Genomic DNA, 14,062 nt, shown 5'->3' with positions numbered 1-14,062 from the left:
TTGTACTTCCTGGTCTTCATGGTCACGTCTGTGTCTTTACTGGTGTTTTCTCGCGGGGCAGCGTTGCCGTCATACCTTTATTTATTCTTTGACGTTTCCCTCAGTCCCGTTAGAACATACTGATAATGGCTGCTTTGTAGTACTTCAACATCTGGGTGCTCTCACACCCAGCTTTTGTGTAATTTGGGGTGTGTGTGTGTGTGTCTCTGTGGTTGGTCATGCATTCTTTTTTTTTTTTTTTTGGCTGCTTCAAAATTATTTTTGAAAGCGGACTTTTTAAAAACTTTTATCTATGTATCTGTTTTTTTTTTTATTACTCAGAGATCTCTATTGATTAAGGGATTTTCTTTATATTGTACCATTTGTTTAAAAAAAAGAGTGGCATTCCATACAATTAACCTCCACACTCAAAACGTGGTTTCTGAGAGAAATGCCAATTGTCATGTCCCTGAAAATGATTTTAAAAGTTAAGAATCCAGCTTTCTAATTGTAATTGGTATCCCTTCCAAGTGATATCCAACAGCCTGGTTTAACAAAAACCCCACGTAAACAAAATCTAAATAGAAAAGGGGGGGGAATGAAATATGATCATTATCTTGGGGGTGCACACACAGGTCAGAAAACACGTGATGATAAATGACTCCTGTTTGATTGTTTTCATTACTTTTAAGAAGAGAGCATGGAAATAAAACCTTTATTTTCAGTTATTACCCACCAAGAAATAAGACAAGGTTAGGTCCAGTTTTAGCTCTTGACACAAGGTGAACTAGGAGGCAAATTTACATCCGTCAGGTACAACTAATGGACCAACTTTTTCAAGTTCAGACTGCCTTGAAATCTTGCAGCCTATGGGATATCGCTCTGTTCTAGCTTACGGGGTATCTAGAAAGCAGCAATGGCTGATGCTGAGCAGAGCTTGTGAATTGTTTTTAATAGGAGGTCAGCCCCTTTGGATAGAGAGTCTTTTTCTTCCAGAGCTGCTCTCCAAGTCCCGCTCCCCCCCACCCCTGCCGCCGGCCGGTTACTGAAGCCGCCGAGTGCCGACCACAGGTGCGCGTGGATTCCCACGGAGCAGTAATGTGTCCGGTGCCTGCTGGATGGGAGGGCACCTGTGCCCAGGAGGCCGCGCCAGGCCGCTCTGTGCCACAGACAGGCGTGCGTGCTGTTCGGTGCGAGATCGCCGAAGCCCTCCACGTGCTCTGATTAACACGTTTGTTTCCATCAGGCGTTCAAGACTCCATGCAGTTACGGTTTGTGTAGACTGAACGTTAACTCGTCATTTGGGAAGGTTAATTTTCATTTCCACGAGGTACTTTGTTAGGCGGCTGGGTGTGGGAAGTACAAATGCCCTCTTCCCCGCTCCAGATTCTCCTTGCTCTAAATAAGTAGTTACCACTGTCAGTTTACCGTTTGGTTTTCAAACAGATATTGTGAAGGACATAAGCTAGAAATTTCTAGGGATGGGAAATGATTAAAAATGCCACTTAAAGTCAGTTCTGAGTGAGTTTATTATTGTTAACTTTGGGTTGCAGCATGTGCCCAAGCAAAGAACACGAGCTCGCTCGTCCGAGTGGCTGTGTCGCCGCCGTCCTCGCTGGCTTTTGGCACACTGATTGGTCTGAGATGTAAATGCTGGCGTGTGAAGACGTGGGTTGACTGAGGGTGTATGCTGGCCACACTCACAGGAATTGACAGGTCGCGTGCGGCTTACCCACCTCTTCCTGACAGTCTGTGGGTATTAAGTGCAGAGGTTCTACGGTGCTGGACTGAGTGTGCTGGTCCGGAGTCTCCGCAGCGCCCCCGACTTCCCTTCTCTGAGCATCTTGTAAACTTGATCCTCACACTCACTTGGTAAACAAATTGATTAGGGACACTGCCTTCTCTGTCACTGTTTCCTGGCCTCAGGACTCTTAATTAGCACGTCACTGCTGCGTCCCAAGGTCCAAGGAGACAAAGAAGACTAAAGACAGAAAGGAACACGTTGTTACCCCAAATGCAGCGTCTCAGCTTTTCAGAGAAACCTGAGGAGCCCCTGTGGGCGCTGCCCCATCAGCCGAGCCATCCCCTCCTGGCAGGGATCACAACTGGGTCACAACCCGGGGCAGAACAGGAGAGCTATTTAAATGACAGCAGCTCAGCCGGCACCGAGATCCTTTGTTCTTCCACCCCCATGGATACAGTGAACTTGCAGGGCTGACCTGAGGTGGCGAGGCCGAGACCCAGGTCTCCCAGGCAGCTCCTGGGTCACCATCTCTGGACACCATGTGTCCAGAGACTGGCTTTTCCTTTGTTGTGCCCATTTTTCTACTTGGCTGTTTTTAGTTTTATAAAATTCGTGTTGAAGGCTGGATTTTTTAAAGTTTTTATCTTAATTCCGGTGTAGTTAACACACAGTGTCATATTAGTTCCAGGTGTGCAATACAGTGACCTTGCACGTCCACACCACAGCCGGTGCCCTCACCACAAGTGTATCCTTTGTCCCCAACACCTGCTTCCCTCCCCCCGCCCCCCTCCCCTCTGGTGACCACCCGTGTGTTCTCTGGAGTGAAGAGTCTCTTTTTTGGTTTGTCTCTCTCTCTTTCTCCTTTGCTGGTTTGTTTCCCAAATTCCACATCTGAGTGAGATCATAAGTTGTCTTTCTCTCGCTGATTTCTTTCACTTAGGCATTATCCGCTTCAGCTCCATCCACATCGTTAATTCTTTTTAATGGCCGAGTGACATTCTAGTGTGTGTGTGTGCATGTGTGTGTCATCAGGCGATGGACGCTTGGCTGCTTCCATAGTTTTGCTGTTGTAGGTAATGCTGCTGTAAACATCCAGGTGCATGTATCCCTTTGAATTAGCATTTTTGCATTCTTTGGGCAAGAACCTAGTGCAGTTGCTGAATATCAGATAGTTCTATTTTTAACTTTTTGAGGACCCTCAGTATTGTGGCTGCACCAGGTTGCATTCCTACCAACAGTGCAAGAGGGTTCTTTTCTCTCCACATCCTCGCTAACACTGGTTTCCTGTGTTGCTAATTTATTAGCCATTCTGACAGGTGTGAGGTGATCTCTCATTGTAGTTTTGATTTGCGTTTCCCTGATGATGAGTGATGTCAAGCATCTTTTCATGTGTCTGTTGGCTGTCTGTACCTCATCTTTGGAAAATTCTCTATTCATGTCTTCTTATATTTTAATTGCTTTTTTGGATATCAAGTTTGAGAAGTTCTTTTTTTGTATGTATGTATGTATGTATGTATTTATTTATTGAGAGTGAGCGAGTGAGCAAGCTGAGGAGGGGCAGAGACAGAGAGAGGGAGAGAGAAATCCCAAGCAGGCTCTGCACTGTCAGCACAGGGCCTGATGCAGGGCTCACACTCACTAACGGTGAGATAATGACCTGAGCCGACATCAAGACCTGGACACTTAACCGACTGAGCCACCCAGGCGCCCTTGATAAATTTTTTATGTAGGTTGGGTACTGACTCCTTTTTGGCTATATCATTTGCAGAGTTGCCTTTAGTTTTGTTGTTACCTTCACTGTGCAAAAGCTTTTTATTTTGATATAGTCCCAGTAGTTTACTTTTGCTTTTGTTTCCCTTGCCTACAGAGACGTGTCTCGTAAAGTTACTGTGGCCGTTGTCAAAGAGGTAGCTGCCTGTGTTCTTGTCTAGGATTTTGATAGTTTCCTGCCTCATATTTAGGACTTTCATTCATTTTGAATTTATTTTTGTGTATGGTGTTAAGAAAGTGGTCCAGTTCTTCATTCTTCTGCATGCCACCCTCCAGTTTTCCTAGCACCATTTGTTGAAGAGACGGTCTTTTTTTCCATCAAATTCTTTCCTGCTTTGTCGAAGATGAGTTGGCCATATAGTTGTGGGTCCATTTCTGGGTTTTCTATTCTGTTGTATTGATATACTTCCTATTTCTGTGCCAGTACCATACTGTTTCTATCACTATAGCTTTGTAATATAACTCGAAGTTGAATGGTGATGCCTCCAGCTTTACTTTTCTTTTTCAAGATTTCTTCGGCTATTTGGGGTCTTTTGTGGTTCCATACAAATTTTAGGATTGTTTGTTCTAGCTCTGTGAAGAATGCTGTTGGTATTTTGATAGGGATTGCATTAATTCTGTAGATTGTTTTGGGTAGTATTGACATTTTAACAATATTTGTCCTTCCTATCCATGAGCATGGGATGTCCTTGCATTTCTTTGTGTCTTCTTCAGTTTCTTTTATCAGTGTTTTATAGTTTCCAGAGTACAGATCTTTTACCTCTTTGGTTAGGTTTATTTCTGGGTATCTTACTATTTTTGGTGCATTTGTAAGTGGAATTATTTTCCTAATTTATGTTTTTGCTGCCTTGTTATTGGTACATAGAAATGCAACAGATTTCTTTATGTTGATTTTGTATCCTGCCACTTTCCTGAATTTATTTTATCAGTTGTAGCCATTTTTTGGTGGAGTCTTTCAGATTTTCTCCATAGAGTATCCTGTCATCTGCAAATAGTGACAGTTTACTTCTTCCTTGTCAATCTGGATGCCTGTTATTTTTCTCTGTTGTCTGAGTGCCAGGCTGGGAGAGGTCACTGGATGTTGTTATATATGCCAACCGTTCCTAGTGTCTTTCTTGTTTTTTATTTTTCCAGTTAAAAAAGACCTATAAAGTTACAAGTAAAAGAAGCAGTTCCCAACTCGTTCTCTCTCCACCATAATTTTTGCTCTTCAGAATTTATCACTTTTAATGTTTTAAGCTTTCCCTCAAGACACCGGATTCCGCGCTTCCGAGTTCAGTGCTCACTCTGCAGTATATGGGCTAGGAGTTCTGTAGAGAGTGCATGCTGTGTGTGTGAACGGTCCCCTCCCTGTTCGGCCGATTTAGAGCGGAGCACTTACAGGACGAGCTCCTCCGCAGCATGAGAGACGCTTTCCACGGTCGGAGAGTGGCTCTTATTTCTTGTTGCGGTTTTTTGCTTTCACATGTCACCTGTGGCACAAAATTCTAGACGCAGTTATTGTCCCTTAGGACGTCTCCCTCCGGCCTCCACTGCTGCCCAGAGGCGTGCTGAAAACGTGGGCTCTTGCCACACTCCTGGAACCGGTCTTTCTCAGCAGGTGTAAACGTGCGTGCTGTCCTTTGTCCCCACGTGTGTGCGTGTGGGCTTGAGAAGAGGTTTTGTTCTGTGCCGGGGGCACTGCCGCGGCTGGCGTTCCCCACCATCGTGTTGTGTTTCCTCGTGAAACTCGCATCTGGACGCAACAGCGTTTACGTTCATTCTGTCCTAAACCTTTCTCTCTTGCACGTGGTTCTTCTCCCATTTGACTTCGTATCTCTTCAGTAATGTCTGGTCTCCTTTTCGTGTCCTCATCTGCATTTTGATTTGCCCTGCCTGCCCACCCGCCCCAACCCCTGCCCTGTCTTCCCTGCTTTCCTGGTGAGCTGTGTTTACCTAAGGACCAGGAGGACAGGCCACGTGGAGGGCTCTGCCTGTCTTTCACTTCCTGGGCCACCTGAGTGTCGCTGTGTGGGGGGCACCATGTGCCCTCTTTCCGGCCCCTTCCCACAGGTGGGAGGGGCTGAGAGGGGTTGCTGCGATGGGAGCCTGTGCCAGTCTGCTGATCCGGCAGGAGTTCAGATGTGATGCAAGGTGAATTACTTCCTCTTCTGTGCAGCCAGGATGGGGTCAGGTCATAATCCCCAGAGAGAACTGAGAAAACAGTGACTCAGTTACTTGCCTTTGTGGCCCAGAGGAGGAACACCGACTTACCAGGTCTTAGGACGGCAGCTCCAGACACATACGTTTTTGGTGGATTATACGTTCACTAGTGCTATGGGCTGTGTCTGTGTCCCCCTCGATTTGGTTCGGTGAAACCTAAGCCCCCAGGTGACAGTTCAGAAGGGGGGCTTTGTGAGGAGAGGAGGTCGTGAGGGTGCAGCCTCCGTGATGGGGTTAGGGTCCTTACAGAGGAGACCCCACGGCGCGCCTGGCCCTTCCTCCTCCACACGGGGACACGGGGAAGACACTGTCTGTGCACCAGGAGGAGGTGGACCCTCACCTGACCCCAGATCTGCCCGTCCGGACTCCAGCACTGGGAGGATTAAGTGTCGGGTGAGCCGCTCCGTCTGTGGTCTGTTACAACTGCCCAAACTAAGACACTCAAAGGGTGAACAAGGAGTCTCTTTTTAATTTGCCAGCCAACCAGTTCTTTCCTTGCTGTGCTGTTGGCATAGAAGATACACGTCTAAGAGACAGGTGTAAACATATAAAAACTTTAATGCCCCATGCAGGGATGGCTCCATCAGGACATGTACGTGAACACGTACACGTAACTGTATAAAGACTAGACATGGCTGCACCTGCACGTACAGGGGCACCACCCGGTAGGGAGTGGGGACTGTTGGCATTCTGCCTTTGTGATTCGTGTGCACATGTTGCTGGCAGTGTCGTGGTCGCGCCCGTGGGCCCTTCTAGCTGGGTGCAGACGCACCCTGCTGTCTCACTGAGCCCTCTGCTGACGGGCATTGGGTTTGGACCCTGTTTGGGACTACAGAGTGTGTTTTCTTGTTCACTGGCCTCGTCCACACAAAGATGCGCTTTCCTCTGAATCCCAGGCTTCCGTCTTCCCTTCCACCCATGTGAACGGTTCAGAGCTGGTGTGGATGCTCGGGATCTGTGAAAGAAGAGACGTGCACACACATCTAAGGGTCCTGAGTTCCTGTGTGTGTCCCGTCCGTGGGCACGGCCACGGGACTGTGCACCTCAGAGTGAGTGGCCGCGTACGGCTCCTGCGCCCTGTGGTTACAAGTGCCTTTGACCCGCGGGCCCCCAGGGAGCACCTGTGCAGGACACGGTCGCTTACTGTGCTGGTCTCGGGACCGTGTGTGCCACTCACGCTTCACCCCAGCCTGACCGAGGGCCATCGGTGGGCGCCCCTGGTGTCTCAGAAGGCCGGCTCTCCAGCAGGGCGGCCCGTGGCCCCTTGTTTCGGGCGGAGGGCCGGCCCATCTCACTCTTACCCACCTCAAGGACCCCGGTTAGCCACATGCCCTCAGTGGAGGGAGGGATGCTTGTCACCATTGCCTTTGCGTCTGCGTGTACCCAAGACATCTCTGTCATCCGGTCCTCCAGGTGGGACAGTGGGGACAAGCAGGGCTTGGGAACCGGGCTGCCCCTGTCGGCTTCACACTGGCCCACTGCCTCCCTCTGCCAGGAGGGCCGGGTCTCTGCCTCCCCGGCGCGGCCTCCGAGCTTCTCTCCACGCCAGTGGGAGTCAGACCACATCCCTCTAAGGTATTTTCAGCGTGCGCTTCCTGTGGGCTGCTGAGTGTCCCGGTCAGAATTGTCCCTGTGACCCGACAGCTCTACAGAGCCGGGGATATGGATTCACAGTTTGACCTAGAGGCCTGAACTGGGTGGTGAAAGCATTTTCTCCAGGATTACCAGTGTGTCAGTAACCTCTGGGTGTGTAAACGTAAGATTATTGTGAGTTCTCAAGTTTAGAATGGCCTAGAAAAAGTCTCTGAAAATGACATCATAATTGGAACCCTTGGCCCGGCTGTGGCTCTCCATGTTCCTTGAGACACGGCAGCCTGTGCCCATTCCCGCGTGGGCCGCTCGTAGCTTGGGAGCGAGGCTGTAGAGCAGGTGTCGTCTCCACAGCTTTCAGGCAGAGTGAGCACACGCTGGCTGATGCTGATGCCAAGGAGAGGCTCTGGGGAGGTTCCCGTGGCCCTGACGCCAACACACACACCGTCACCTCCCTTCTCTGGGTGCAGAGTGCGACCCGGGAGCCCCGCGTGCGATCCGCCGTGGCTGAGAACGTGGTTCTCCGGTTCTTCTGCGTCGATACCAGGAGATGCGTTTAGCGTGCGAGCGATTCTGGGCATCAGAGCACTCGTGGGTTCATGTACGTAAGTCGCTCGCACCAGGTCACACACCGCACACCTGGTGACTTACACACTGACCTTGAACTCTCACCATATAATTACAACAGTGATCTCCTAATACAATATTGGCATACCTGACCCAACGATTTTTAACTTTCTCCCCTAAAAATCCCCTGTGAACTCAAATACCTTGAAAAAGTACACACATTTAATTGCTTTTATTAAAGTATTGGCATTACGCAGGAGATGGACGGAACCAGTGCCCACAGGTTACGTGGCATGTGTGGGACTTAACCAGTGTGTTGTGTCGTATTCTTCTTTGGGGTCCCTGCATTAGTTCCTGTTTTTCAGAGGTATTTTGGTATAATATTCCCTTTGTTCTCTCCAATGAAATGGTGTGGCTCATCCGTCACCATTCAGGGTTTTGGTTTTTTTTTTTTTTTTAGGTTTATTTATTTTGAGAGAGTGTTTGCACATGCGAGCAGGGGAGGGACAGAGACAGAGAGAGAGAAAATCCCAAGCAGGCTCTGCACTGTCAGCACAGACCCTGACTCGGGGCTTCATGCCATGAACTGTGAGATGATGACCTGAGCGGAGATCAAGAGTCAGACGCTTAGCTGACTGAGCCCCCCAGACGCCCCCATCACCATTCAGTGTTGGTGTAGTTTTTCCTGTTGTGGTAAAATCTGTGTATTGGTACATTTTGGACCAAGAGTTGCAGCAGGCCCCTGGGGACAGTAGCCGCTGCTTTCTCAGTACCGTGAACAGGTGCTTCTGGGGTTGCTCATGATGCCAGGAATTAAAAGAGTTTGCCCTTGCTGCCTTGGGGTAACTAAAGCACTTCAGCCTAGCATTTTATTGCCTGAGGAGCAACCGAAGACAATGCAGATGACTCTCTATTTGGTTTTCACGTAATTTGGGGACATCTTGTTGGAGATAATGAAGTGTGAGACTGAAGTTTGAAGGCTGGCATGGATAAGGGTCTGTATCCTGATCCAAGGAGGTGAAGTTTGCAGGTTCCCTTGTTTTATTTCTCATTTTATGGACGTGTCGCTGCAGACAGCACCGCTGAGCACCAGACGTGCAGCACGGCGGCTGGAATTCTGGGCACAGCGACATCGTGTCACCTACATGAGAAGGAAAGATGTTTTTTCTTTTCATAGAACTTTTAGGATGTATCACAGACTCGGCCGTGTCCCCATGTCGTACGTTGCGCCTCAGTACTTCCTTATCTTCTAGCTGGGAGTTTGTACCACTGGATCCCTTCCTCCAATTCCGCACCCCCTCACTGTGCCTCCAGTATCCACAAATCTGTTCGCTTTTTTCTCGAGTTTGTTTTTAAGATGCCATTAACAAGTGAGATCCCAGTATTTGTGTTTCTCTGATTTCTCCGTTGGTACAGTCCCTTCGAGGTCCATCCACGTTGTCACCAACAGCGGGACTTCCTTCTTGTTTTATGGCTGAATGCTGTTCCCTTGTGTGTGTACTACGTTTCCTTCATGCGTCAGTGGAAACTCAGGCTATTTCCTTATCTTGGCTCTTGTGAATAATGCTCGTGCTGCTCTGAAAGCGGGATGCGGGTGCCCCTTCAGTGTCGGTTTTGCCTCCTTGGAGTGAAATGCTGGATCACATGGTACTTCCATTTTCAGTCGTTTGAGAAACCTCTACACAGTTTTCCACAGTGGCTGCACCCAGGTACCTTCCCACCAGTGGTTTCTCCCCATCCTCACCAGCACCTGCAGTTTCTAGTTTTTGAGTTCGGCCATTGTGACAGAAGTGCCTCGTATCTCCCTGGTGAGAGGTGACGTGGGGCACCTTAGTGTGTACGTGGCCTTGGAAAAGTTCCTATTCGGATCTTTTCCCCATTTTAAAATAGGATTATTGTTTTGTTGTTATTAAGGTAGAGTTCTTTATATATTTTGGATATTTACCACCTTATCAACTACACGGTTTGCACATTTTTTCCTTATTCTGCAGGCTGGGGTGTTTTTTTGTTTGTTTGTTTGTTTGTTTGTTTTTTCATTTTGCTGGTCATTTGTTCTGTGCAGACTCTGGTTTGGTCCCAGTTGTGTAGTCTTGCTTTCATTGCTTGTGCCTTCCTTAGGTGTCACACTCAAAAGGCATCACCACGACCCATGTCAAGGGGCTTTGTCCTGTTCTCTTCTAGGACTTCCATGATTTTCCAGTCTCTTTTTCTTTCCTTCAAAAATTTTTTAAATGTTTATTTTTGAGAGAGAGACACACACAGTGTGAGCAGGGGAGGGGCACAGAGAGAGGGAGACACAGAATCTGAAGCAGGCTCCAGGCTCTGAGTTGTCAGCACAGAGCCTGACACAGGGCTCGAACCCATCAACCGTGATCATGAGCTGAGCTGAAGTTGGATGCTCAACCAGCTGGGCCACCCAGGTGCCCCGTATGGTTTTCCAGTCTTAAACTTAAGTCTTTAATGCATTTCTAGCTAATTTTTGTGAGTGCTACAAGACAGTGGGCCGGTTTTCCCGAAAACTTTTACTGAGGAAGCTTGTCTTTTCTACACTGAATGTTAATGGCTCTCATTAGGTACTGGGTGACTGTGTATAAGGGTTTATTTCTGGGCTGCTGGTTCTGTTCCCTGTGTGTCCTTGTGTCTTTGCCAGTGCCATGGGGTTTTATTATGCCAGCTTCGTAATCCAGGAGCGTGGAGCTTCCCACTTTTTCTTTCTTAGTGGTTTGGCTATCTGGGGTCTTTTGTGGTTCTGTACACATTTTTAGGATTGTTTGTCAAAAAAAAAAATACCATTGGAATCATTCAGGGATCACACTGAGTGTGTAGTCAGCTTTGGGAAGTATGGAGATTTGGGCAGTATCGCCGGAGTCCGTGAACAGAGGATACTCTCTCTTTCCGTCCTCTTCACTTTCTTTCGCCAGTGTCTTGTAGTTTTCAGTGTGGAGCTCTTTCACCGGTTGATTAAATTTATTGTTAAGTAGTTTATTGTTTTTGATGCTGTTGTAAAGGGGAGCATTTTATTTCCTTTTTAGAAAATTCACTGTTAACATAAAGAAAGGTTACTGAATTCTGAGTGTTAATTTGCACGCTGCAGATGCACTGAAGTCGTGGATTAGACCTGACAGTGGTTTGCTGGAGTCTGTGGGGTTTTCTGTATATAAAATCATGTATTCTGCAACCAGAGACAGTTTCACATAATCCTTTCCAGTTCTGACGCCCCTTCCTCCTTTTCCTTGTCCAGTTGCCCTAGCTAGGACATCCATTGCTAGGTTGAACAGGGGTGAGCATCCTTGTTTCGTTTTTGATCTGAGAGAAGCTTTCAGCCTTTCACCACTGAGTGCGATGTTAGCTGTGGGCTTGTCATTTATTACCTTTACTCAGTTGTTCTGTTCCTTCTATACCGAATTTGTTGAGTTTTTAATCATGAGTGGGTGTTGCATTTTGTTAAATACTTTTTTTGCATCTACTGAGGTAAGATTGTTTCCTTTGATTCTTTCATTTGTGAAGGACTGTGTTTATCAACTTGCGTATTTGAACCATTCTCACATCCCAGGGATAAATCTCACTTGACCTCGGCGAGGGATTCTTACAACGTGCTGTGAAGTTGGGTCTGCTAGTATTTTATTGAGAATTTTTGCATCTATATTCATCAGGGGTACTGGCCCATTTTTTTTCTTTTTTTTGCTTGAAGTGTCCTTTTCTGGCTTTGCTGTTAGGATAATGCGGGCCTTCCTTGTAAATGAGTTTGGGAGTGGAACTCCTCTTTTAGTTTTTGGAACAGTTTGAGAAGGATTAGTGTTAATTCTTTTAAAGTGTTCGGTAGAGTCACCAGTGAAGCCCACTGGTCCGGGGCTTTCCTTCCTTGGGAGACTTTTGATTACGGATTCAGTCTCCTTCGTAGTAATGGTTTGTGCAGATTTTCTATTTCTTCCTACTTCAGTCTTGGTAGGTTGTATGTTTCTAAGAATTTATCCATTTTTTCGAGGTCATTTAGTTTGCTGGTGTATGTTGTTCATAGCTTCTTACCATCCTGTGGTCATGAGCTATCAGCTGTCATGTCGTCTGTCTTTTACATAAAATTTTGTTCACGTGGCTCCTGTTTTCCTTGGTGAGTCTAGCTAAAGATTTGTCGGTTTTATGTTCTGTATTTCGCTTATTTCTCCTCTAATCTTTACCGTTTCCTTCATTCCGCCAGCTTTGGGCTCAGTTTGTTACTCTTTTTCTGGCACCTTGAGACACAGTGTTAGGTGGTTTACTTGCAGGCTTTCTTGTTTCTGTACGAGCTTCCTCTTAGCACAGCTGTTGCTACATCCCCCGGGTTTCTGTATGTTGTTTTCCATTTTTGTTCGTCCCAAGATTTTTGTTTAAATTTCTCCTTTGATCCGTTGGCTGTTCAGAAGAATGGTTTTTAATTTCCAGGTGTTCCTGCGTTTCTCGCTTTCCTCCTTGAACGATGTCTAGTTTTCTACCACTGTGGTCAGAGCTCAGTCTGTGGCACGGGCGTCAGGCCCACGGAGCCGAGTGCCCGGCCGGCCGTGGCTGCACACAGTTCCACCCGCCCCACCGAGTCACACGGGCACTCACCGCCGGCTCCTCTGCTCTGTGGGTCTGCTGCCATCTATCATCTGTCCGTGTAGTTCCTTCCATGTGACTTCTGCCTCTTCCAGTGTCACCTGTCCGTAGAGACCCCCATCCTCACTGCCTGAACCCAGGTCTTCAACAGATCTGTGAACGAACAAGGATTTGATGTCCCACAGAATGAGCCCACGAACTCTGACCTTCCTGGCAAAAGAAGCTTTTGGCTTCTTCTTTTAAGGAGGGTGAGGAACGGCCGGGGCACACGGTAGAAAGACTGAAAAGTTACGAATGGAAATTTATTAACGTGCAGAAGTTGATACAGAGTCGACAGGGAAGCTGAGAACAAAGAGGACCCCGGGGCTGGACAGCACTGCTGCTGGCTCACGTCCCCCCCCCCCCCCCCCCCCCCCCCGCCTGGTGACCGCAGCACAGGAGGACGTAGCCGGCCCCCCAGCTCATCTGCACACTCTGAAAAGGCCTCCTCATCGAGAACAGTTCTCCCATGGGGCGGCCCTGACCAGCTCGCACCCACATTTACACTCAGGATTGGACCCTCTTGGGGCTGCTGGGCCATCGGGTCGCCCAGCAGGTTCGTCAACGAGCCATTTTCTCTGTTCTCAGATACTGTCGGAAGCCGTGGCCATCATGCAGCCTCTTGGTCCAGTGTCCACAGTCACTTTATGTTACATATTTAACATGTCAAAGTATCTGAAAGCTAGGTCTGCCCCCTAGGAGTCCCCCTCTGTTCCCCTCCACTCCCTCACAAACAAGAGGAATCCAGGCCCAGCTCGGTGAGTTCACGCACAAGGCACCTGCTCAGGGGACCTGCCCCTTCCTCCATTCCTTATTAACACAGACCTTTGAGTCTGAGGTGCCAGGCATTGACTGAGACACGTCTGGACTGGGACAGACTCAGTAAAGTGACCTCCTCTCCAACCCCCCCGCCCCCCGCGCCCCAGCCTGGTATGGCTGTCCCAACATAGGACTGTTGGCCAGCCTGTTCCGGAACGTGGGGGAGTGACCCTGGCGGCCTGGACGTGCTGGTGGCGGGTGCCATGTGTGTGACCTCTGTGGTCACCTACAGCCAGGGGGAACTGCCCGTGTGCAGACGCGGCGGAGGAAGGCAGGCCGTGCTGGTTTCTTTTCTAACTTCAAGCTCCATGGTTACTGTTTATTTACTACCTCAGACTGTATCTTTTTCTAACCTCTTACTAGGTTCAGGGAGCAAGCTTCCGAGGCTGGAAGGAAGTGACTTCTCTGTTTAATAAAGACGATGAACAGCAACTGCTTGAAAGATGTAAATCCCCCAAGTCCAAAGGGTAAGTGTCCGTGGGTTCAAGTGCTATGGTCTCCAGGGAGGCAGGTGCCACGGGTGACGTTACCTCAAAACTGTGGTCCGTCCCTCCGTCTCGCGGGCAGATAGGAGGGTTTCCTTCCCCAGGGAGTAGACAGAAGTGGGTTGTACTAGTTTTGACATTCAGGAGACAAAACGAGTAAAATGTTTTTCTGGGAGAAGGTCACAAGGGTGGCCAGAAGGACCTTTTGAGAGGTTAGGGAAAAGTGGAAGAAGGCGTTTCCTCAGACGAGCTCTTGAACTCAGAACTGTAAGTGGAACGCGTTAGCCTTCCAGGG

At 48.3% G+C, this 14,062-nt stretch overlaps 1 protein-coding gene across 3 annotated transcripts in view; it reads left to right on the top strand.

The window, feature by feature from the left end:
- The window catches only part of TDRP (testis development related protein), a 40,348-nt gene that overhangs the window by 23,056 nt on the left and 3,230 nt on the right, over window positions 1-14,062 (top strand). For 2 of the 3 annotated variants that reach the window (XM_047855282.1, XM_047855283.1), the window contains exon 3: window positions 13,646-13,749. In XM_047855282.1, the coding sequence (XP_047711238.1) occupies window positions 13,646-13,749 (104 nt within the window). Of the gene's footprint in view, window positions 1-7,534; window positions 7,887-13,645; window positions 13,750-14,062 lie in introns of those variants that run through there. The other variant, XM_047855284.1, reaches the window with a different exon arrangement.

This window comes from Prionailurus viverrinus, chromosome B1 (assembly GCF_022837055.1).
Source record: "Prionailurus viverrinus isolate Anna chromosome B1, UM_Priviv_1.0, whole genome shotgun sequence".
NCBI lineage: Eukaryota > Metazoa > Chordata > Mammalia > Carnivora > Felidae > Prionailurus > Prionailurus viverrinus.
This window is presented reverse-complemented; position numbering and strand designations above follow the sequence as displayed.